Raw genomic sequence first — 25,525 nt, 5'->3', positions numbered from 1 at the left:
GCGTAACACAAGAGTAACATAACTAACACAAGCGTAACACAAGCGTAACACAAGAGTAACATAACTAACACAAGCGTAACACAAGCGTAACACAAGCGTCAGCAGGTGGGCAGATGCCCCGGGGGTCAGTTAACAGCGTGAGTCTGGACGTGGTACTCCAGCGCCCGGCCGCTACACACCAGAGTATGAGGAGCTGCACTCGCTCTGATAAAACGCGCCGTAGCGTTTCTCTGCCCAATGTAATGAGGTGCTTTTATATTCATATTGAATATTTGAATATCATACCTTCATACATTATATTACTATTTTAGTATTTACTCACCATAGATCATAACCCCCCCCCCCCCCCCCCCCCATGGATAAATAACCGAAAAAAAATAAAACTGGATAAAAAGTGACTTAAAAAACTGCTTGACAAATGAAAACTGCTTCCTATCAAGAAACGCCGAGGCTCCGTTTGTTTAAAGGGCAGAGTTTGCCACTCCGATACGGCGCCTACGTTCATAAATAATAACAATAAATAGATTTTTATACAGCGCCTCAGGAGTGGGGGGACGTTGACGTTGGCGTTGACGTGGACGTTGGCGGTACAGAAGCCAAGGCGCCCTCTCCTGAGACACTCAGTCTGTACAGTAGAACGTTCCACCGTGGCAGCGACAGCACACACACACAAACACTACTAAGGATTCTACTTCAGAGTAGACCTGGTGCTAGACACAGGGAGTGAAGAGCTGTGTGTCATGACCACACCTCAGTGAAGATACTAGATTACAGCACAAATGTATTTCACCTGTCAAACATGTGTGTCACTAGCCTGGCTCCGCCCGCCTCCGTACTTCCTTCTCAGTTTCCATTTCCCTCCATTACTACGTCTGGGTTTGCGGTGTATATATTCGCAGGTTTTCTGCAGCCAATTTTTTGGGCCGTCCAATCAGCAAACAGAGGGAGTGGCTGAGAACGTTGACGTTGAGGTCGTGCGCTGGTTTGAGTCGTAGTCAAACGTAGTCAGCGATTGGTTAAGGCAGATCCAGAGCGGCATTGGGGCAGATCCAATAGTTTCAAATGAAATGAAGTACGAGATTCTGGTAGGACCGGGCTAGTGTGTCACACGTATCACGTAACAAAACAAAAGACATAGGTTCCAATGTACCTGTATCTCTACAATGTAGAGATACCTGTATCTCTACGTTGTGGAGATACCTGTAGCTCTACATTGTAGAGATACCTGTAGCTCTACAATGTAGAGATACCTGTATCTCTACATTGTGGAGATACCTGTATCTCTACATTGTGGCATACCCGTAGCTCTACATTGTAGAGATACCCGTAGCTCTACATTGTAGAGATACCCGTCGCTCTACATTGTAGATACCTGTAGCTCTACAATGTAGAGATACCCATAGCTCTACATTGTAGAGATACCTGTATCTCTACATTGTGGAGATACCTGTAGCTCTACATTGTGGAGATACCTGTAGCTCTACATTGTAGAGATACCTGTAGCTCTACAATGGCAGGGCGTCCTACTCTTTAAACTAGGGTTACGGTCAACCAGAGAACGGCGTCCGTTCGGGTCACAGCGGGGGGGGGGGTGGGGGTCGTACTTGAGCAGCTCGTCACGCTCCGTCTTGCGGGCGAAGACGATGTCGCTGCACTTGTTCTGGAACTTGAGCAGGATCTCCGTCAGGCCGTTGTAGAACTGCACAGGAGAGAGAGGACAGATGAGACACTGGGGGGGGGGGGGGGGGGGGGGGGGGGGGGGCAGGGCGTTGGTTTGCGTCTCAGGGCGGCTAACGCGTATTTCAACGTAAATGTACGCACTTTTCAGAGAGAGAGGCTGGGCGGGGCTGGGTGGGGCTGGGGCGGGGCTGGACAGGTAGGGGCAGGGCTGGGCTGGACGGGTAGGGGCGGGGCTGGGCTGGGAGGGTGGGGGCGGGGCTGGACGGGGCTGGACGGGTAGGGGCGGGGCTGGGCTGGGCTGGGAGGGGGCGGGACTGGGAGGGGGTGGGGCTGGGAGGGGGTGGGGCTGGGCTGGGGCTGGGAGGGTCTGGGCGGGGCTGGGGCTGGGAGGGGCTGGGGCGGGGCTGGACGGGCTGGGGCGGGGCTGGACGGGGCTGGGGCGGGGCTGGACGGGCTGGGGCGGGGCTGGACGGGCTGGGGCGGGGCTGGACGGGCTGGGGCGGGGCTGGGTGGGGCTGGGGCGGGGCTGGGGCAGGTGGGGCTGGGGCTGGGAGGGGCTGGGGCTGGGGCGGGGCTGGACGGGGCTGGACGGGTAGGGGCGGGGCTGGGGCGGGGCTGGACAGGTAGGGGCGGGGCTGGGCTGGGAGGGTGGGGGCGGGGCTGGGCTGGGGCTGGGCGGGTCTGGGCGGGGCTGGGGGCGGTCCGGGTACCTTGGTGCCTTCGCTCAGGTTGTTGCTGATCTCCACGTAGCTGTCGTGGGCGGAGGCCAGCTTCTTCAGCACCTCCTCCCGGCTGTTGGCCTCCGAGTTGGACTGCTTCAGGCTGCTGAACTCCTGGTGGGCCGTCTGGAGGAGAACACACAGGAGGAGGAGCTGAGCGCTCACCACTGGACGGACACACAGGAGGAGCTGAGCGCTCACCACTGGACGGACACACAGGAGGAGCTGAGCGCTCACCACTGAACGGACACACAGGAGGAGCGGAGCGCTCACCACTGAACGGACACACAGGAGGAGCGGAGCGCTCACCACTGAACGGACACACAGGAGGAGCGGAGCGCTCACCACTGAACGGACAACGTTGGTCTTGGTCGGTGTACGGGGGAGGGAAAGGTGGACTGAAGTCTAATGACTTCAGTCCAACTGTTCTCGTCAAAGTGGTGTCTGTCTGTGTCTGCCTGTCTGCCTGTCTGTCTGTCTGTCTGTCTGCTCCCTTCACACCAAACACAGTCTCACAGTCTGTCTGTCTGTCTGTCTGCAGTCTCCCAGTCTGTCTCCCTGTCTGTCTGTCTCCCTGTCTGTCTGTGTCTGCCTGTCTGTCTGTCTGTCTGCTCCCTTCACACCCAACACAGTCTCAGAGTCTGTCTGTCTGTCTGTCTGTCTGTCTGCAGTCTCCCAGTCTGTCTCCCTGTCTGTCTGTCTCTGCCTGTCTGCTCCCTTCACACCCAACACAGTCTCAGAGTCTGTCTGTCTGCAGTCTCCCTGTCTCCCTGTCTGTGTGACTGTCTGTCTCCCTGTCTGTCTCCCTGTCTGCCTGTCTGTCTGTCTGTCTGCTCCCTTCACACCCGACACGGTCTCAGAGTCTGTCTGTCTGCAGTCTCCCAGTCTGTCTCCCTGTCTGTCTGCAGTCTCCCTGTCTCCCTGTCTGTCTCCCTGTCTGTCTCCCTGTCTGTCTGTGTCTGCCTGTCTGTCTCCCTGTCTGTCTCCCTGTCTGTGTGACTGTCTGTCTCCCTGTCTGTCTCCCTGTCTGTCTGTCTGTGTGTCTGTCTGCTCAGCCTCCCAGCCTGTGCGCTGTGCTGCTGGTGGTGGTACCTGCACTTTGGCCAGCAGGTCCTCCTGGGTGCGCAGCGTGCTCTGGACCTGCTGGTTGTACTGGCCGTACTGCTGGTCCAGCTGGGCCAGGGAGAGGGCCTCCTCTCCGATGGCGCCGTCCTGGCTCAGGGCGCTCAGGAAGCATGCCGTCATGTCGAAGGACGCCGCCTTGATCTCCGCCTCCAGGGCCTCCCGCTCCCGCTTCACCTCGTCCAGCTGGGACAGCAGCGAGCGCAGCACCGTCACCACCTGGGGGGGGGGAGACAGGTGGACTGAGAGACAGGTGGACTGAGAGACAGGTGGACTGAGAGACAGGTGGGCGGAGAGACAGGTGGACGGAGAGACAGGTGGACGGAGAGACAGGTGGACGGAGAGACAGGTGGGTGGACAGACAGGTGGACAGACAGACAGGTTGCTGACAGACAGGTGGACGGACAGAGAGGTGGACTGAGAGACAGGTGGACAGACAGGTGGGTGTACAGACAGGTGGACGGACTGAGAGACAGGTGGACGGACTGAGAGACAGGTGGACGGACAGACAGGTGGACAGATGGAGAGGTGGACAGACAGACAGGTTGCTGACAGACAGGTGGACAGACAGACAGGTGGACGGACAGAGAGATGGACTGAGAGACAGGTGGACGGACAGACAGGTGGGCGGACAGACAGGTGGACGGACTGAGAGACAGGTGGACTGACAGGTGGGCGGACAGACAGGTGGACAGACAGGTGGACTGACAGACAGACAGGTGGGTGGACAGACAGGTGGACTGACAGACAGACAGGTGGGTGGACGGACAGAGAGGTGGACAGACAGGTGGGTGGACAGACAGGTTGCTGACAGACAGGCGGCAGACAGAAAGGTGGACGGACAGACAGGTGGACGGACACAGACAGGTGGACAGACAGGTTGCTGACAGACAGACAGGCGGACAGACAGACAGACGGACAGACAGACAGACAGACAGACGGACAGACGGGCGGGCGGACCTCGCTGCCCTGCAGGGTCTTGGCGGGGTTGGCTGAGGGGATGGCGGCGTTGAGCTCGCCCTGCGGTTTGCAGAGCAGGGCGATCATGTCGCAGTGGGTGGTGAAGCGCTCCCGCACCACGCCGTCCGCCTGCACGGCCACGTCCAGCTTACTGCGGAAGTTACCGCCCTCTGGAGGACAGACAGGGGGAGAGAGAGAGAGAGAGAGAGAGAGAGAGAGAGAGACAGAGACAGAGAGAGAGAGAGAGAGAGAGAGAGAGCGGTCAGCCGCCAACACGTCCACAACTAACTCCAGCCTTTTGCTTATTATTACAATACACTTGAATCATCACATTGTTTACAGACTCGGTAGACAAAAAAAGACTCGGCGTGGCATTTCATCATTTTCTATTTTTATTGAATCACCCACCTGTGTGCGTGCGCGTGTGTGTGTGTGTGTGTGTGTGTGTGTGTGTGTGTGTGTGTGTGTGTGTGTGTGTGTGTGTGTGTGTGTGTGTGTGTGTGTGAGTGCGTATGGGTGCGTGTGTGTGCGTGAGTATGGGTGTGTGTGTGTGTGTGTGTATCTGCGTGCGTGTACCTGCGTGCGTGCGTGTATGGGTGTGCGTGCGTGGGTGCATGTGCGTGCGTACCTGTGTGCGTGTGTGTGCGTACCTGCGTGTGTGTGCGTGTGCGTACCTGCGTGTGTGTGCGTACCTGCGTGTGCGTGTGTGTGCGTACCTGCGTGTGTGTGCGTGTGCGTACCTGCGTGTGTGTGCGTACCTGCGTGTGTGTGTGCGTACCTGCGCGGAGGGGCTTGTAAAGGTCTCCAGAAGGAGTTCTGTTCCAGCGTTGGTTGAACTTTGACCTCAGCTCGTTGTCCGTCGTCTCCTCATCATCCAGCATCTTGAGAGACTGTCGGACACACACACACACACACACACACACACACACACACACACACACACACACACACACACACACACACACACACACACACACACACACACACACACACACACACACACACACACAGCGTTGAGTGTTGGGGGCTGGAGTACAACTACCACTGCGTGCTGCGTGGGCGGCACCACATGCAGCAGCAGCACTGCGGTCGTTCCCCTGGTTACCTCGTCCAGGATCTCCCGGTTGCGGGTCATGAGCTCGGGCAGGTCCCGGATCAGCTGCTCGATGCTCTGCAGGCCGCCCTTGCTCACCACGGCCCGGGACTTCTCGGCGATGGACTGCGGGATGGTGTCCCCGGACAGGTCCTCCAGGGCGGCCGGCAGGTTGAGAGACGCCAGCACCCTGACAAGAGCCGTCAGACAGAGGAGAAGGACTCAGCGGACTAGTTGGCCTACCGTCTAAAGTCACTTACAGTCACTGTAAGTGACTTTAGGAACACTCCGGAGCAGAAGGAGGCACGTTGCTCTTGGAAGACTGCAGGTATAGATTAATGGCGTGTTTCCACTGGCGGGTACGCTTCAGACCCAGCACGCCGCGGCCCAGCAGTGAGGGTGTGGTACAGCTAGGGCTGTACGGTATGGACTCAACTTTATCTAATCACGGTGTGATTTGAGGCGTAGACGGTAGCGGTGTTATATCACGGTATGTTAATTCTATATTCTAATTTCGATGTAAATGCTTCTGAAGGGGTAAAATACTGGTTAGGCAGCTATTACTGTATTTGTGTTTTACTAGGAAATATTTCACATAGTACAGTAAAGTATTTTAAGAACATTTATTGAGCAAAACTGCAATAGAAAAAAATGCTAAATCTTTTCTTTTACTTCCAGTATGGATAGTATGGATTTCTTTCTCCACTTGGTCGCGGACCTTGCCGTATAGTTTTGGCATCTCAATTTGGCTGCAGTGTGTGCGGGCAGAAGGTAACGCGTACCTGGGATTGAGTGTTTTGACCATCTCTTTAAAGCCCTTTCTATCTACATTTTGAAAGGGAACCACGTCCTTACACAGGTAAACAGTGACGGCGTTTGTTATCTCGTTCCACCGCTGGCTTTTTTTGTCGTAAGGACTGGCTTTGGAAAATGCCTGCGGAAGCGATGTCTGAGATGCAGAGACAGCTTCACGCTCCCAGCATCTGTCTGTACGGTGAACGAGAGCTCGTGGAGGGACTATTGCGTAGGCTGCACGCCTGCGTGCCTGCGCAATAGCATACTGCCTGAGGAGGCAGTATCGCTGTCAAAACGGTCCCTGGGAAAAGTAACGTTAACGCCGAATTGAAAAAGGAACTACGTTTCGTTACCATATTTTCAGTAGATTCGTGTAACTTTACTTTTCACATGAAAATGAAGTTACGTTACTGTATTTACGTTACTGTCACACCGGTCTCACGGTACGGTCAAAATCCATACCGTAGCGCAAATTCACACCGGTGTACTTTCTATACCGTTTATACCGCACACCCCTAGTTATAGCCCAGCTCAGTTACGGCGAGCGTTTCCACCGCCGCCAGTACCCTTATGGTGGGCGGGGTTTAAGACAGTACCCTTATGGTGGGCGGGGTTTAAGACAGTACCCTTATGGTGGGCGGGGTTTAAGCCGGACGGCGATAGCTGCCGCAGCTACGTAAGCATGGTGACCTCATAGCAGCCCGACACTGTTTAGTGTAGCCTGCTGATAAATCCAAGGAAAAAGAGGAACACGACACAACGAACAAAGAGCAACAATGTAGGACGTCCAAGAAGGACGGCAAACTTTTGCTCGACATTTTCTTCAATAAACGACGCTTTCGCCGTTGTCCAGAGATACCTCGCGGGTACCGTGTTTGTTTGTTATTATCCCCCCCTTGTCGCACGGAAGGGACGATTCTGTCGACCAATCAACGGACGGCGTGTGTAGCTCAAACTTTGCCGGGCACCCTTTCAGGCGTCTCAGTACCCCCGACGGAGGAGTACTGCCAGACGAGTACCGCTCACGCCCACTTCTGGTTGTGGAAACAGGACCCGTGCCGCGTTTATCTTTTGACTTGCGCCGACGCACACACACACACACACACACACACACACACACACACACACACACACACACACACACACACACACACACACACACACACACACACACACACACACACACACACACACACACACACACACACACACACACACACACAGCGTACCCGTTGCAGAGGTTGGTGGCCTCCCTCATGGTGCCCACCAGCCGGTTGACGGTCTCCGCCTTCCTCTGGCCGTACACGCTCATGGACTGCTGCACGGCCATCGGGACCATCTTCTCAAACAGGTCTGAGGACGACGGGAGAGAGTCGAGGTCAGAGCACACCCCTCCGTACTCCCGCTCCGTAACCACGGAGACCCCTCCAGCAGCGACGCAATTCGCCGCCCCGATCGATCTCACACGCTGACTACTGACCACGTGAATAGTGTTGAAGATAAACCTCCAAAGCTTTTCAAATCGTATTTGGTGTTTTATTAGTCCTTAATGTGCAAAGTGAACAATGTACAAAGTGAATAAGGTGCAAAGTCAAACCGGGGAAAAGTGATTCAGGAAATGATTTTGTTAGAGGACCAATCACAGCCCTGGCCGTCTCCGTCCGTCTCCGTTGCCTCGACGGAGGGTTAAAAAAGATTGGATGCGCACGTAGAGCGACGGAGAGGGTCTCCGACAGGCTCTCCGTCGACGGAGAGGGCTCTGTGTCTACGTACAGCACTTTACGGAGGACTATAAATCCACCTTTAAGAATGGCCACTAATAAAATACTAATAATATATAATAATATATACACACTAATAAAATAGGGCCCAATACAAATACAAAACAACATTCACAGCTGATGTACTTTTGAAAAAGCTTTGTTCTTATGTGCCTCTAATTGGGCATAGTCGATAACGGAATAGCACATTACGTATTTGAAATAGAACTTTACCTGGACCACAAACCCGGTGGTGGTGGTGTGTGCGTTTGTGTGCGTTTGTGTGCGTGTGTGTGTGTGTCCCGCGACCCACCGGTGAACTTCTGGCTGAGGGGGGGCGTGATGGCGGTGGCCTTGGCCAGCGCCGCCTTGCCGATGTGGGCCAGGTCCTTGACCTCCGGCACGCGGTCGTGGTAGATGAAGTCGTTGTCCTTCTTGGCGTTGGCCAGCGCCCGGTTGATCTTGTCGCTCAGGTCCTTGACGCTGACGTACTCGTCGTAGCGCGACGCCACCGTCTTCACCAGCTCGGCCGCGTGCTGCGGGGGGTGGGGGGCCGTTACTGGTGAACGGTAGGCATGGGCGATTCGCGAACGATTCGGTCAGAACGAACGAATCCCGAAGGTGAACGACGAGAACTGATTCCCAAAAAGAAGAGAACTGATTCCTTTTTTTTAACATAAAATAAAAATATGGTCACGTAAATAAAAGACACAAACGAACAGAGCTTCGTCTCCCCTCGACTTCATATTGATTGAGTCTAAAACGTTCTCAAACCACACGTAATGCTCGAGCGGCGTCGTAGGCTAATGCTACAGAAATTAGCTGTTTTCCCGAGCACCGTCACCGTCTGAGACCTTCTGGTGGTTTTAAAGGCTCCGTTTGCGGGCGTACCTCATATTTAAAAGCAAAGCGGTGAGGCCAGACACCTGAGATGCCCTGCCAAATGACGTAACTGACCATATGACTTAACAAACTGAACGAACTGAACGAACGAATCAAACGAACGAATTGTGATAGTGAAGGGAACTGAAAGAACTGATTCCCGGAAAAGAATCATTTTGCCCATGCCTAGTGAACGGTAAACGGCCCTCATTTATATAGAGCGCTTTTACCCAAAGCGCTCTACAGTGTTGACTGACATTCACCCATTCACTCACGCACACATTCACACATTCACACACACCGACGGGCGGAGTCGACCGCGCAGGGCGACAGCCAGCGGGTCGATAATAACTATGGGGCTGCTCCCTTCATGGATCAGAGCACAGGTAGTAGACTCACCTGGAACCGTTTAGTTCAGTACCAGTAACCTGGTCCCTGAGAGACCAAGGTCCAGTCCCGTTCCTCTGCCCTTAACCAGAACACTAGACCAAGGTCCAGTCCCGTTCCTCTGCCCTTAACCAGAACACTAGACCAAGGTCCAGTCCCGTTCCTCTGCCCTTAACGAGAACACTAGACCAAGGTCCAGTCCCGTTCCTCTGCCCTTAACGAGAACACTAGACCAAGGTCCAGTCCCGTTCCTCTGCCCTTAACGAGAACACTAGACCAAGGTCCAGTCCCGTTCCTCTGCCCTTAACCAGAACACTAGACCAAGGTCCAGTCCCGTTCCTCTGCCCTTAACGAGAACACTAGACCAAGGTCCAGTCCCGTTCCTCTGCCCTTAACCAGAACACTAGACCAAGGTCCAGTCCCGTTCCTCTGCCCTTAACGAGAACACTAGACCAAGGTCCAGTCCCGTTCCTCTGCCCTTAACGAGAACACTAGACCAAGGTCCAGTCCCGTTCCTCTGCCCTTAACGAGAACACTAGACCAAGGTCCAGTCCCGTTCCTCTGCCCTTAACGAGAACACTAGACCAAGGTCCAGTCCCGTTCCTCTGCCCTTAACGAGAACACTAGACCAAGGTCCAGTCCCGTTCCTCTGCCCTTAACCAGAACACTAGACCAAGGTCCAGTCCCGTTCCTCTGCCCTTAACCAGAACACTAGACCAAGGTCCAGTCCCGTTCCTCTGCCCTTAACCAGAACACGAGACCAAGGTCCAGTCCCGTTCCTCTGCCCTTAACGAGAACACTTTGCTCTGAGTGCCCTTAGCTGCAAGTCAGCTCCCGAGCTGGCTAGTGTTCAAGGGTTGATTTTAAGGGAAAAAAAGGACTCCCCCTTAGCTCCCTTAAGTATTGGGACACCCTACGCCTTCACAGGAACGTGCAAAATCTAGGGTTAGGGCTCAAATCTAGAGTTAGCGCTCAAATCTAGAGTTAGGGCTCAAATCTAGGGTTAGGGGGAGAATTGGGACAGGGCCTCAGTGCGATGAGCGAGACCCGTGTTTGTCCCTCGGCGGCGCTCTGTGAGGGAGTCTGTTCCTACCTGCAGGCGGGCGATCTCCTCCCCAAAGTGCTTGTTCTGCTTGGCCAGGATGCTCTGGTGCAGCTCTGCGTTGGCCTGCATGATGCAGTGCTTGGCTGCCAGCACCGGCAACACTTCCTGAAAGTAAAAATACTGACCAGGGAGAGGCAACCACAGCGCACACACACACACACACACACACAAAGATATACACGCACGCACATACATCCGTATACACAACCACGCACATTTGTAGACAACCAAACGCACACAACATACGCATCACAGACACATCACAAACACACACACACGTATGCACACACAAACACAAGCAAGGCAAACCAAAGATACAACACAGCAGAGCAGGGGGGACACACACACACACACACACACAGCGGCGAGTAAAGAACAAAGCCAAACCCACAGAGGAGGCACCAGCCATCAGCCCAGAGCGCACATGCAGGGGGACGGCAGAACGCACAAACGCACAAACGCACACGTGACCAAACGGCGATAGCAGCATGGGGGGTGAAGAGGAGGAGGAGGAGGAGGAGGAGGAGGAGGACAAGAGAGAGAGAGATAGAGAGAGAGAAAGAGAAGGAGAAAGAGAGACAGAGAGAAGGAGAGAGAGAGAACAGGTCATGACCGGTTAAACCTTGGTGGTGACGTCCAGCCGCTGGCCGGTCCGTGTCCGTGTGTGTGTGTGTGTGTGTGTGTGTGTGTGTGTGTGTGTGTGTGTGTGTGTGTGTGTGTGTGTGTGTGTGTGTGTGTGTGTGGGCCGTGGCTGTGTGTGTCTCCGCTACTCGACCGTTATAGTTATTAAGATGCAGACTCGGAATTCAGATCTCAACTGACCAATGAGCAGGTAGGGTCATGCTGACAGGTAAGACTGTGGACATGGTGGTTCTCTGGGACGATATATCTAAATATATATATATATATATATAAAATGTGATATTCATGGAGCAAAATAAAGCCCATACTGGTTAGGAAGCAATGGTTAAGAAGCGCTGGTTAGCTCATGCTACTTTTCTATTGGTCATTGTGTGTGCGTGTGCGTGTGTGTATGTGCGTGTGCATGTGTATTGGTCAAGTCAGAACAGTTAAGAGGAGACTCCATAGGAATTCTTAAAAACCCATTGGTGAGTAACCAATCAGAGAGCAGAGAATGATCCAATCCCAGTTCAATAGTAAAAAAAAAAAAGACCAACAACCAACCAGAATGCAGAGAAGGGCAGAAACAGACCAATGAGGACGGAGAGGTGCAGTCATTTCAACATCCCAGTGGCACTCTTGAATTGTGTGTTCATACAAATACACTCACACACTCACACAGACTGTTCCAACACAACTACTCACTCACACACTCACACACTCACACACACACACACAGTTCCCCAACACAACACAACTACACACTCACGCACACACAGACGGTTCCCCAACACAACACAACTACACACACAGACTGTTCCCCAACACAACACAACTACACACACAGACTGTTCCCCAACACAACACAACTACACACACAGACTGTTCCCCAACACAACACAACTACACACACAGACTGTTCCCCAACACAACACAACTACACACACACACACACACACACACACACACACACACAGACTGTTCCCCAACACAACACAACTACACACTCACACACACACACACACACTGTTCCCCAACACAACACAACTACACACTCACACACACACACACACACACACACACACACACACACTGTTCCCCAACACAACACAACTACACACTCACCCTCACACACACACACACACAGTTCCCCAACACAACACAACTACACACACACACACACACACACACACACTGTTCCCCAACACAACACAACTACACACTCACCCTCACACACACAGACTGTTCCCCAACACAACACAACTACACACTCACCCTGACACACACAGACTGTGTGACACACACACACACACACACACACACACACACACACACACACACACACACACACACACACACACACACACACACACACACACACACACACACACACACACACACACTGTTCCCCAACACAACACACCTACACACTCACCCTCACACACACACACTGTGTGGATGAAGAGGAGGACAGACTCACGGGCCTTCTACAAAGCTCCTACATATTGCAAAGCCAGGCACCGGTCTACTACACAAAGTGCACGCACTGATGCATGTGGCGGGCTGTGCGCGTGTGTTCTCCACGTACCTTGGGAAGGTTCTCCTTGTACTGGCACTGCTTGAAGGCGTCGCCATAGAAATCGGCCGCCTGATTGGCCAGTTTTGCGATGATGGCGTCTTTCATTTTGTCTGTCGGGTGAAAAAACAGGATGCGAGCGTGGGGCGTGAGTCAACAGTCACGAGGTCCCCCCCCGCCGCGCTGCCGTCTGATAAACCCATTATCAGTTTTGGTTGCGCTGACGGACCGTAACCGACGGCGCAACTCAAGATTTAGAAATGTGTGATGATAAACGACGAGTCCGCTGAGCGGCGTTCCACTGCCGTCGCTGCGTTGTAAATAAACCGTGTGATTGGCACATCTGTATCTCTCTCCCCATTCGACGGGATGATGACTGACTGACTGCTCAATAACGAGATCATTGCGAGAAAAAAAAACGTTTGCAACACTGAGTTCAAATTAATTGCATCAGTTTGTTTGAGAGTGCAGGTGTGCGTCATTCTAGTGTCATCACGTTCACAGCTGTAGTGTGTTGGCTGTAGTGTGTAGTGTGTAGTGTGTTGTGTGTTGGCTGTAGTGTGTAGTGTGTAGTGTGTTGGCTGTAGTGTGTAGTGTGTTGGCTGTAGTGTGTAGTGTGTTGGCTGTAGTGTGTTGGCTGTAGTGTGTTGGCTGTAGTGTGTTGTGTGTTGTGTGTTGGCTGTGGCGTGTAGTGTGTTGTGTGTTGGCTGTAGTGTGTAGTGTGTTGGCTGTAGTGTGTAGTGTGTAGTGTGTAGTGTGTTGTGTGTTGGCTGTAGTGTGTAGTGTGTTGTGTGTTGGCTGTAGTGTGTTGTGTGTTGTGTGTTGGCTGTGGCGTGTAGTGTGTTGTGTGTTGGCTGTAGTGTGTTGTGTGTAGTGTGTAGTGTGTAGTGTGTTGGCTGTAGTGTGTTGGCTGTAGTGTGTAGTGTGTTGGCTGTAGTGTGTTGGCTGTAGTGTGTTGGCTGTAGTGTGTAGTGTGTTGGCTGTAGTGTGTAGTGTGTTGGCTGTAGTGTGTAGTGTGTTGGCTGTAGTGTGTTGGCTGTAGTGTGTTGGCTGTAGTGTGTAGTGTGTTGTGTGTAGTGTGTTGGCTGTAGTGTGTAGTGTGTTGGCTGTAGTGTGTAGTGTGTTGGCTGTAGTGTGTAGTGTGTTGGCTGTAGTGTGTAGTGTGTAGTGTGTAGTGTGTTGGCTGTAGTGTGTTGGCTGTAGTGTGTAGTGTGTTGGCTGTAGTGTGTTGTGTGTTGTGTGTTGGCTGTAGTGTGTAGTGTGTTGTGTGTAGTGTGTTGGCTGTAGTGTGTAGTGTGTTGGCTGTAGTGTGTTGTGTGTTGGCTGTAGTGTGTAGTGTGTAGTGTGTTGGCTGTAGTGTGTTGTGTGTTGGCTGTAGTGTGTAGTGTGTTGTGTGTTGGCTGTAGTGTGTTGTGTGTTGGCTGTAGTGTGTTGGCTGTAGTGTGTAGTGTGTTGGCTGTAGTGTGTAGTGTGTTGGCTGTAGTGTGTAGTGTGTTGGCTGTAGTGTGTTGGCTGTAGTGTGTAGTGTGTTGGCTGTAGTGTGTAGTGTGTTGGCTGTAGTGTGTAGTGTGTTGGCTGTAGTGTGTAGTGTGTTGGCTGTAGTGTGTAGTGTGTTGTGTGTAGTGTGTTGGCTGTAGTGTGTAGTGTGTTGGCTGTAGTGTGTAGTGTGTTGGCTGTAGTGTGTAGTGTGTTGGCTGTAGTGTGTAGTGTGTTGGCTGTAGTGTGTAGTGTGTTGTGTGTTGGCTGTAGTGTGTTGGCTGTAGTGTGTTGTGTGTTGGCTGTAGTGTGTTGGCTGTAGTGTGTAGTGTGTAGTGTGTTGTGTGTTGTGTGTTGGCTGTAGTGTGTTGGCTGTAGTGTGTAGTGTGTTGGCTGTAGTGTGTTGTGTGTTGGCTGTAGTGTGTAGTGTGTAGTGTGTTGGCTGTAGTGTGTTGGCTGTAGTGTGTAGTGTGTTGGCTGTAGTGTGTTGTGTGTTGGCTGTAGTGTGTAGTGTGTTGGCTGTAGTGTGTAGTGTGTTGGCTGTAGTGTGTTGGCTGTAGTGTGTAGTGTGTAGTGTGTTGGCTGTAGTGTGTAGTGTGTAGTGTGTTGGCTGTAGTGTGTTGTGTGTTGGCTGTAGTGTGTTGGCTGTAGTGTGTAGTGTGTTGGCTGTAGTGTGTTGTGTGTTGGCTGTAGTGTGTAGTGTGTAGTGTGTTGGCTGTAGTGTGTTGGCTGTAGTGTGTTGTGTGTTGGCTGTAGTGTGTTGGCTGTAGTGTGTTGGCTGTAGTGTGTAGTGTGTTGGCTGTAGTGTGTTGTGTGTTGGCTGTAGTGTGTTGGCTGTAGTGTGTAGTGTGTTGGCTGTAGTGTGTTGTGTGTTGGCTGTAGTGTGTTGGCTGTAGTGTGTTGTGTGTTGGCTGTAGTGTGTAGTGTGTTAGCTGTAGTGTGTTGTGTGTTGGCTGTAGTGTGTTGGCTGTAGTGTGTTGTGTGTTGGCTGTAGTGTGTAGTGTGTTGGCTGTAGTGTGTAGTGTGTAGTGTGTTGGCTGTAGTGTGTTGGCTGTAGTGTGTAGTGTGTTGTGTGTTGGCTGTAGTGTGTTGTGTGTTGGCTGTAGTGTGTAGTGTGTTGTGTGTTGGCTGTAGTGTGTTGTGTGTTGGCTGTAGTGTGTTGGCTGTAGTGTGTTGTGTGTTGGCTGTAGTGTGTTGGCTGTAGTGTGTTGTGTGTTGGCTGTAGTGTGTTGGCTGTAGTGTGTTGTGTGTTGGCTGTAGTGCTTTGTGTGTAGTGTGTTGTGTGTTGGCTGTAGTGTGTTGGCTGTAGTGTGTTGGCTGTAGTGTGTTGGCTGTAGTGTGTTGTGTGTTGGCTGTAGTGCGTTGGCTGTAGTGTGTTGTGTGTTGGCTGTAGTGTGTAGTGTGTTGTGTGTTGGCTGTAGTGTGTTGTGTGTTGGCTGTAGTGTGTTGGCTGTAGTGTGTTGTGTGTTGGCTGTAGTGTGTTGGCTGTAGTGTGTTGTGTGTTGGCTGTAGTGTGTTGGCTGTAGTGTGTAGTGTGTTGGCTGTTGTGTGTTGGCTGTAGTGTGTTGTGTGTTGGCTGTAGTGTGTTGGCTGTAGTGTGTTGTGTGTTGGCTGTAGTGCTTTGTGTGTAGTGTGTTGTGTGTTGGCTGTAGTGCGTTGTGTGTAGTGTGTTGTGTGTTGGCTGTAGTGTGTTGTGTGTTGGCTGTAGTGCGTTGGCTGTAGTGTGTTGTGTGTTGGCTGTAGTGTGCAGTGTGTTGTGTGTAGTGTGTTCGCTGCAGTGCGTCGTCACGGTACCAGAGGTGGCCTTGAGGAAGAAGACCTCCTGGGCCTGGGCCAGCATGATGTGGTGCAGCGCCCCCACGGTCTCGGGGGAGATGTCCATGGTGGGCTCCCTGTTGAGGGCCGACAGCACCGTGTCCTTGATGTGGAGCAGAGCCCCGCTGGCCAGCTGGGGGACGCAAGAGTCACACGGGTCAGACCTCCAGAACCCCTACCACCCAACACCACCACCACCACCGTGATGCTGACTCACGAACAAACACGTCCTTTGTGGGCCCCCCTCTACGTGCACATGAAGACCCTCTGCGTCCCCCTGGTTACTGGTGTGTGTGTGTGTGTGTGTGTGTGATCAGGGCCGTGTACCTGGTAGTATTTAGCAGCCGCTCTCAGGCCTTCGTCGCTGTCCAGGTTCTGCTCCGACGCGATCTGACTGGCGAGCGCCGCGGCGTTGAACAACACGCAGGTTTTCTCGTAGCCCAGGCTGGCGAGGGCTGAAAAACAAAAACAGATGTACATGGTTCACAACAGAACAACAGAACGACGTAGCACAGGCATGGAACCACAGCTAAACTGCTAAACAGGACTTGACAGTCCTGTTTTTGAGTGTTAAAATCCAAATGAGGCACGTTAATTACAGGGCTTCCCATGTATGCCTGACACACACACACACACACACACACACACACACACACACACACACACACACACACACACACACACACACACACACACACACTCACTCACTCACTCACTCACTCACTCACCAAGCTTGACAGATCCGCCAAACAGAGAGCCTCTATCGAAGGCATCTTTCCATGTGAAGGTTAGGCAGAGCTGGAGGGGGAGGGGGGGGAGGGAGAACCAGCGTTATTTGCATCCGTTTCTCCTGTTGGGCGTGTCTTTGGTCTGAGGCCTACGTGCTCTGGTGCCCTACCTGGTTTTCAGAGAAGGGGAACTTGGGTTCTACAGCAGACAGCTGGTCAAAGTACCTGCAGACAAGAGGCAGAGGGGTCATTATGGCGTTGACAAAGAGTCACTGAGCAGGGACAATATCCCTTTGATGTGTCTTCATTAAGAGCTCATGTTACTCCCTGGGGTTCTCAAATGCCGCTTTTCCACCGCCAGTACCAGCTCGACTCGACTCGCCACGCCTTTTTTGCGTTTCCATTGGCAAAAAAAGTACCTGGTACCTAGTACCGGGTACTTTTTTTTAGTACTACCTCCGTCGAGGTTCCAAGCGAGCGGAGTAGGTACTTTTGTGTGACGTAAACAGGCTGCGGGTAACTGATTGGCCAGCGGTTAAGTTGTTAAGTTGTGTCCAGCGTAGTTGGAGTCCACGAACCCGCTCCCGAGGGGGACACTGATCAGCGTTTCGCCGTGTGTGTCGCTCCTTTCCCGGGGCTAGAGTTAGGCTGCGCGTGGTTGTGTGTGTCTGGCGTGGCTGGAGTCCACGGACCGGCTCCGGAGGATCAGCGTTTCGCTGTTTCGTTTTAGTGTCGTTCCTTTCCTAGGGCTAGAGTTTCGCCTCCATCAACGTTACCGTATGACAACAATAGACGCGCAGTCATTGCGCTTTTTATTTTATTTCCCATCATAACCTTTCCCGGGAATCAGGAAATAGTTTTGATCAGATTCAGATTTCCCGGGAATCGCGTCTCCCGTGATTAAAACCTAATGACGACCCGCCCATGGTGGAGAGGTTCTTTTCTACGACCCGCCCACATTGAAGAGGTACTTTTTTAGATGGAAACGCGCCTGGAACCGAGTCAAGGCGAGTTGAGTCGAGTCGAGCTGATACTGTCGGTGGAAAATCGGCAAAAGAGGAACAGTTCTACATAAGCACACCAACGTTAGCACGGAGGACATAACAGGATGGTTATTATGGGATACGTGTAACAAAGATATTCTGATGGAGTCTGAGGCTATGTACAGGCAGGTGTATAGTTATGCTATGATAATGTTTTCATGTACCTTTCGTTATATATATAAAGGATATGTGTATGGTTATAAGTAATAGTTACATAGGATATAATGTAAGACTACTCAGAATAAAGTACTGTAGAATAGAATATGGAAACGTCAGGTTAGGTTACATATTAATGTGATCAGGTTATATTCCATTTACATTTATTATTTATCTGGTCCTATGTCAGACATAATTCTTGCTCGTCATTACGCTTATAATAATAATAATAATAATAATACTAGTGATAGAAAGGAAGAACACAAAAGGAACATTGAAGTTTTCCCTGCTGGATATCTGGTAAAGACACATGTAGAAGGAAAGCATTCACCCTGCCCCTAAACGCCCGACGCCGCCCCTAACCCCGGGGCCGTCTGTCCCATGTAGCTCTCCATCCTGACCGCCGCGAGAGACACTGAGCCGTAGGGAGTCGGGCTAGTAAAGAAACCCTCAGTGAAACTAATCTGCTAGTGTCAGCTATGTTGTGACACCGTGGCACTGGGGCCGAGTCAACGCTGGGCCTCGTGAGAGAGGCATCGTAATGGTGACTCAGCGCGCAGTCATGAGCAGCCAGTCCGTCCGTCAGCGTTCACACTCTCTCTGTCCCCCACCAGTAAATGAAACTATTTTCTATTCTTAGAAAAAAAAGACAACACCCAGAGGGTGAGGCGCCCTCCCGGACATTACAACTCTGCTCCGACGAGGAGCTCAGAGAGAAAAAAGCCGTCGTGAAACAAGAGGCGGTGCTTGTGTGGAGGGGTTTCCATACCAGAGACACACACACACACACACACACACACACACACACACACACACACACACACACACACACACACACACACACACACACACACACACACACACACACACACACACACACACACACACACACGTAACCGGGGGGGGGACACCGAGATGGTTTGTTGTGCCCGTCGGAGGAAAAAAAAAAAAAAAAAAGAAACAGCTTCCCAAACAATGGTTGCCAGGGTGACACAACCACTGGTCCTTTTGTTTAGGATGTAAAAGCTGTGGGCCGGGTGCATGGGAAGGCCCGGAGACGGCCAGGGGAGCCACAATGGCAACATTCAGTAACGCTGCCCACTGTCGGGGTGAAGAGTGGCACTCAGTCACAGCAGGCCAATACTCCAACCACAGCTACATTTAGCTCAGCAGGTTACTTTAGGCCGTGTGTGCTCATCTGTTTCATTCTGACAATGAAAGGGAGGCTGGGAATGAAAAATCGAATGGACATTACGTTTTTTTCAACGTTTTTCCTCACAACACCTAGATAATGCGAATGACATAGAACATTCAATCGGATTCTTGTGTTTTGCCACCGAAACAGCCTGCCATCACATCGTTTACATTTAGCAGACGCTTTTATCCAAAGCGATGTTCATAGAAACAAGTGCTTAGCACTAACTATCACTAGGTTAACCCATTCCCGGTATACAACAAAGACAGCTCGGATAAGACACTGCACAATGCCAAGTACTATTTTTAAGTGCCAGGACGTACAACAATAAGTGCGTAAGAGGGGTGTTTTATGAGAGTAAGAGCGCACTCACACTGGGCTGCACCGCGCCCGAGTACGTCTGCCCCCCTGACGTCTAGACGGTTTGGTCTAGTGTGAGCGCGCCGTCCGTACTCCAGCACAGCTCAACTCCGTGGCCTCAGTTCACTTCAGAGAGGTGTGCTCAGGCCACGCTACAGACGCTGATGAGCCGACACGCTGCGCACACGCACGGATACACAACCTGTGTGTACAAGAGGCCACCGTACTCAGGCCCAGTGGAGATTGCCCAGTGTGAGCACAGGCCAGCGGCACAGTGGGGGGTGGGGGGAGTATGGTACAGGGACACTCTGTCCAGCGTGAGTGCGCCCTTAGGGAGGAGCAGGGGTGGAGGGGGGGAGAGGAGATGGGGCGGTGGGGGAGAGAGGGGTTATGCAGTGTCCAGCTGAACGCTGAACCAGTGAGTCTTCCCTGTATCGCAGCACAGGGAAATAGATTTGATGGGCATCCCGCTACCTTCTCCTAATCATACCACAGAATTCTCCATGGAGGTTAAATCATGTCGTTGACATCACTTTGCTCTAATGAAAAACTTCCATTAGCCCATGCCCCGCCCACAGTCCCCCTGCATATCAGGCTCGCCCCTCCTCACCCTACAGTCAGCAGTCTCACAGGGGGTGACATTGAGTGTGACGATTTAAGGGCAAAGTCTACTCTTGGCACTACCTGGACAACTGCACTTAGTGCAGCCTGCAGCACTAAGTGACTGCGGGAGAGCAGCCGTGGTACATGGCCCGCGATACTGCAAAGTGGCTTCATCCAGAACAAGCCGAGATGCGGCCAAAATAGGATCAACGTCAATTAGACCGGTTGACGGTACATTAGTCGAACTGTAAGGTTTGTTATGGATCATTTAGAAAAGGACATGGCTTGGACGCACTCTCCACCTCCTCTACAGAACACACCTCTCTGTCCCTCTCTGAATGACGGGAACAAGACCTACACAAAGCACGGCTATCAGACGCGGTTTGAGTCAACTGGGACTTCCTCTTTGCGCCGTGGTTAATAATCAGTGAAGATTAAAACGCTTTGTTGACTCTTTGTTACACAAGGTGCAACTTAATGAGATACTCTGTGAGATGCTATACAGATGCACTTAAACCTCAACCCAAAAAAAAATTGAAGGTTTCGAATAACGCAAACTTTGGCAAAACTATTGATTACGTCACACACACACACACACACACACACACACACACACACACACACACACACACACACACACACACACACACACACTCCCAGTAGTGGTCAGTAAACACCGTGTTGTCTCATGACTGGGTGACATGACACTTCTTCCTAAACAACACATCTGGCGGACAGCTTCGTGGACCAACAGCAGCGGCTCGCCTTCAGCCTTAACGCTACTCGTCAACACAATGACGTGATGTCTAAAGTGGAGACGGAGGGACGTGGTGTTAGTGAATATAACGGTGCGTGTTCCGGGTGGTGTGGCGTGGCGTAGCGGGCGAGGCGCTGTGGTGGACGGAGCGCTTCTTCCGCAGAGCAGAGGGGGCTAGCGTTAGCTCGGCCTCATACCACCACCACCACCGCCGCCGTCCGCCCGGGGCTGGGCGCGGTGCGCACCGCGCCACAGGTAAAGGCTGGCCGGGTTCAGCGCCCAGGGAGCGGGCCCATTACGCACAGGGTGAGGGACCGGGGGGACGGGGCGGTTCAAACCTCAGCAGGATCTCCAGGGAGCTGTCGTGTTTGTCGAGCGGCCTCCCCAGTGCGTTCTTGCGGAGCTTGTTCAACTCCTCCACAGCCCGAATGTACTCCGTCTGCTCGTCGCCCGCGGGGTAAGTCATCGTGACGAATTTCGACAGCGGCTTGACCAGGTCGACCTCCGACGACTTCTTCAGCGGCACGGAGATGAACGTCGCCATTTCGGGTCGGTGTGTTTAAAAAAAAAAAAAGAAACGAAAAGACTGGCTCAGCGATTCAATCGGGACGAAAACAAAGTGCTGCTTCGCGAAAAAAAAACAGCTCCAGCCCGCACTTCCTGGGTTCTGCTGGGAGACGTCAGACGACGTCAGGCGCGCTGGAGGGAGCGCACTGCGCAGACTCACCGGGGCCACGGCGCGACGGCTTCCGGTGTTGTTTGTGTTTATCTGTGTTTATGTGTCTGGAGAGCCGAGCTGCTGCTGCTGCTGGCACAAAGCTACACATTCTTACTTACGTCTCATCTGTATGTTTGGATGCATTAGAGTCGCCATAGTGTTTGTGTGGCAGTTGTGTCAAAGTGAACAATGACTTACTTTTAAAATAGGCTTGTGGGCGGAAATGTCTTAAAACGTTTGTCTGGCGCAGGCGCAGCATAAAATAGCGACATAAAAAAAAAGTGCATAACCCCCCCCCCCCCCCCAAAAAAAAAAAAAAAAAAAAAAAATGTAGACGTTGAAAAATCATAAGAGTCCCATTGTGTTGTATGGTTAATAAAGAGGCACACAGGCAAAAATGTATGAAATCATTTATTTTCCAGCACAGGTGTACAACTCCAGCATACGGTGCTGCGCCGGAGGGACGCGGTGCTCGCTGCGGTACACGGCCGGGCCGCCGTCCTCTCTCCCGGTGTCTCACATGCACAGGGACGGAGAACAGGCTCAGTCGGCCTAGGACCGGGGGGGACCGCACTAAACTATATTTTCAGTCATTTTTTGTTATACATCGCATCAGTGAACCTCGTATCCCTGCACATGCCTAACCCAGAACAAAAAAAAAAACAAACGTCCACTTTCATCATATGTGGTGGTGGTGACGAGATGACACCGGATTATTATAATATAGGGATCCCACTGTGAGCTCTCCATCCTCCCCCGTCGAACATGCCAGCGAATGAAACGTGTGAAGTGGTGGTTGCGGGAGTACTGATGGCGTGTGTGCGTGTATTTGCTCAGTGCATGTTTCCGGGGGGGGGGGGGGGGGATGGCCTTCCTTCAGCACGTTACTACACATCAAACTAACCCGTTACCATGCCAACCTAACATTAGGGGGTGGGAGGAGACATAACATGGAGACGGTGAAGGGCTACCCTGATGATAAGTCCACTTCAAGGATACCAATAACCTAAATAAAAATGATGCAAACATCCTCCCAAGAACAGGTTTTCCTGAAAGGGCAGGGGACACATTTCCAGAGGGCTCCATGTGAAGAGTTCTTCTGTGACGCTGAGGTGAGGTGAGGGTGACCCCCCCCCCAGTCAGTCAGTTCAGACATGTACATCACCCCTGGCCTATTGGCCACCTGTATCACTGAACACACTGACAGATGCTAGTGGATGCAGACACCACCGTTGAGCCTCCCATTATATTCTACATGCAGTACAAAAGAGCAACTCCAAACACTACTCTAGCTATTATAGCGCCATATGCTCCAGTGATGCCGCCGCCCCCCCCCCCCCCCCCCCCCCCCCCACTGTGTGCCACTCCATCTAGTGTTTACACCCACAGACGGTCCGTCTGAAACCTGTTTGGTCCGTTTCGTTGTAGGTTGTGTGTCGGCGTTTCGTATCACTACGTTCTCCTATGATTTTATTTTTTCCCCATTAGATTAACTTTAGAACCTTCCTCTAGCAGTTATAAAACTAACATCCTCAAAAGGTTATGGCCACAATCCCAGAAGGCATAATGTATACGGTGCCCATAAATATCTTCTAGCTCACCACTGCAGACTGAGGAGGTAAGTGTGTGTGTGTGTGTTGTGTGTCGTGGATGTGTAGGTAGTAATGTACGCGGGCGTGGACCACACTCAAAATGGCACCAGGAAACAATGAATTGTCACATGAACACATAAGAAATAGGCTCCCAATTAAGAGATCCATCAACTCAAAACAATAAAAGCGTAGCAAAACAAAATGATAATTTAAGAGATTCAAGTGGAGAAGGCAAACGCTAGGCTAGAGACGCTAGGGCGTCTTCTGCATTATCGGGGACGCAGAAGTCCGACGACGCTAAAGCCAAACTTCTGGGGGCAGACGACACCGGGCCTGGGCCGGGAACCAGGAAGTGCGAGGGGCGGAGCAACAAAGTGTTTCCTGTTTTTTGTTATGGAGATTTTGACCCAAAATAAACTTAATGTATTGAGTGCAAGATGGAGGTTTCAGAAAACGATTTAACTGAAAAGGTAGAGTCTCAGTTTCAGTCGTCTTCTGGGTCCCAGGTGAACGCTGAGCCGGATCAGGTGCGTTGTGGCTCCGCCCGTCGGGTTCCTCCTAACAGAGGAACCCGTTCCTCGGAACGCACGTCCTCACGTCCCCGTCCCCCCAGCCGCGCGATTGGTCGAAAATAAACGGGAAGCGAAAAATAAAAAAACGAAACGGCCGTTCACCCAGACATGAGCTCGTCTGCCATCAGACTTAATATATTTATCTAAAGTCTGATTCGCGAGACTACCTTCCACATGATAAACAAGAACATGGGCACGTTCTGAACTTTTACAAACGATAAAAAACAAAATAAAAACTTTTTTTTTTTTTTTTTTTTGCGCGTCGGTGACAACATCCACACTGGAAACATTTATCAACAACTTCAATCAGTCGACAACCTGGACCACAGCCGCTCCAATCAGAACCCAAACCGACAACAGCCCTGGGGCGGGCGGGGGGGGGGGGGGGGGGGGGGGGGGCGGTTGTTTCAGAAGTCGTTTCACTACAACGCCGGCAACCGCAGCCGCCCTGGTTGGCACCGCCGCTCGCGGGGGCACGCAGAGACCGGCGCCTTGGGGGGCTCCCACTACCACGGTACGCACGCGGTCCAGCAGCGCAGAACATCAATATACTGGCCTAGTGCATGGGGGCGCCGAGTAGGAGCATTGCCCCTAACCCAGCCCCCCCGTCCCCGTCAATTCTTCACTCACCCGCCTCTCTCCCTCCCTCTCTCTCTCTCTGAACACAGGAGTCCATACAAAACAGAACCAAAGAAAGCCTTAAATTAAACTTTGCCCGCTCACCCACACTTCTCTCACCCCGAGGGGCCCCCCCCCCACCCCCCCCCCACCTCCTCCTCCCCGTCCCTCTTGTCAATAGTGTTTTCAATATGAAACAACAGACACACCCATGTCAGATTCCAACATTTACACGTCTTCGCCCAGTTGCTGTCTTGTCCACCTAAGCAATCTGAACCTTCAGAGGTGGGGTGGGGGGGGGGGGGGAGAGACACAGTACCAGGCGGGGGAGGGGGGGAGACGGAGAGAGAGAGAGAGAGAGAGAGCAGCTTCTGCTCATAAACGAGAGGGCGGCGGAGCGGTCGCTGGCGACCTCGCGGCGCTACTTCAGGATCAGGTGGAGACCCTCGCCGAGGTCGTCTGGGAGAGGGAGGGAGAGAGAGAGAGAGAGACAACGTTCCCGGTGAGAGAGAATTCTGTTCCAATGCACATCCCAGTACGGAAGTGGGTTCAAAACAGGAAGTCTCATTCCCCCGGTGACGAGTCCGTCGGGCTTACCTTTGAGAGAGCAGATGAGGAAACAGCTCTCGTCAGGAAGGTTGTACACCATCTGGAGAGGAGGAGAGGGTCAGGAGGAGGAGGAGAGGGTCAGAGGAGGAGGAGAGGGTCAGAGGAGGAGGAGAGGGTCAGAGGAGGAGAGGGTCAGAGGAGGAGAGGGTCAGCGTAGATGTGGCACACAAGTGTGTGTACACCTGGTCACTAATGCCGCTTTTCCACTGCCAGTACCAGCTCGACTCGACATGCCTTTTTTGCGTTTCCATTGGCAAAAAAAGTACCTGGTACCTAGTACCGGGTCATACCACTCCATGAGTGGTATGCCCGAGGGGGACACTGATCAGCGTTTCGCCGTGTGTGTCGCTCCTTTGCCGGGGCTAGAGTTGCGTTGGTTGTGTGTGTCGGGTGTGGTTGTGTGTGTCGGGCGTGGCTGGAGTCCACGGACCGGCTCCGGAGGATCAGCGTTTCGCTGTTTCGTCTTAGTGTCGTTCCTTTCCTAGGGCTCGAGTTTCGCCTCCATCAACGTTACCGTATGACAACAATAGACGTGCAGTCATTTAGCGCTTTTTATTTTATTTTATTTCCCATCATAACCTTT

The 25,525-nt window shown here is 52.4% G+C and overlaps 1 protein-coding gene across 1 annotated transcript; it reads right to left on the bottom strand.

Annotated features, from left to right (window-relative positions):
* Positions 1 to 1,545: 1,545 nt before the first annotated feature.
* Positions 1,546 to 21,491, bottom strand: pdcd6ip (programmed cell death 6 interacting protein; the record flags this gene model as incomplete). The annotated part of the gene is made up of 15 exons (XM_084489133.1): positions 21,172 to 21,491; positions 16,890 to 16,944; positions 16,720 to 16,789; positions 16,319 to 16,446; positions 15,971 to 16,124; positions 12,713 to 12,813; positions 10,492 to 10,608; positions 8,443 to 8,665; positions 7,599 to 7,722; positions 5,587 to 5,764; positions 5,260 to 5,371; positions 4,482 to 4,651; positions 3,492 to 3,740; positions 2,391 to 2,525; positions 1,546 to 1,699 (listed from the first exon to the last, which is right to left on the bottom strand). Coding segments are annotated over exons 1-15 (2,176 nt in total), but the record flags the coding sequence as incomplete, so codon positions are not given.
* Positions 21,492 to 25,525: the final 4,034 nt, after the last annotated feature.

Source organism: Micromesistius poutassou, assembly GCF_964030765.1.
Source record: "Micromesistius poutassou genome assembly, contig: SCAFFOLD_4059, whole genome shotgun sequence".
In the NCBI taxonomy this organism is placed as follows: Eukaryota; Metazoa; Chordata; class Actinopteri; order Gadiformes; family Gadidae; genus Micromesistius; species Micromesistius poutassou.
Note: the sequence above shows the minus strand (reverse complement) of the source record. Positions and strands in the feature narration are given on the sequence as shown.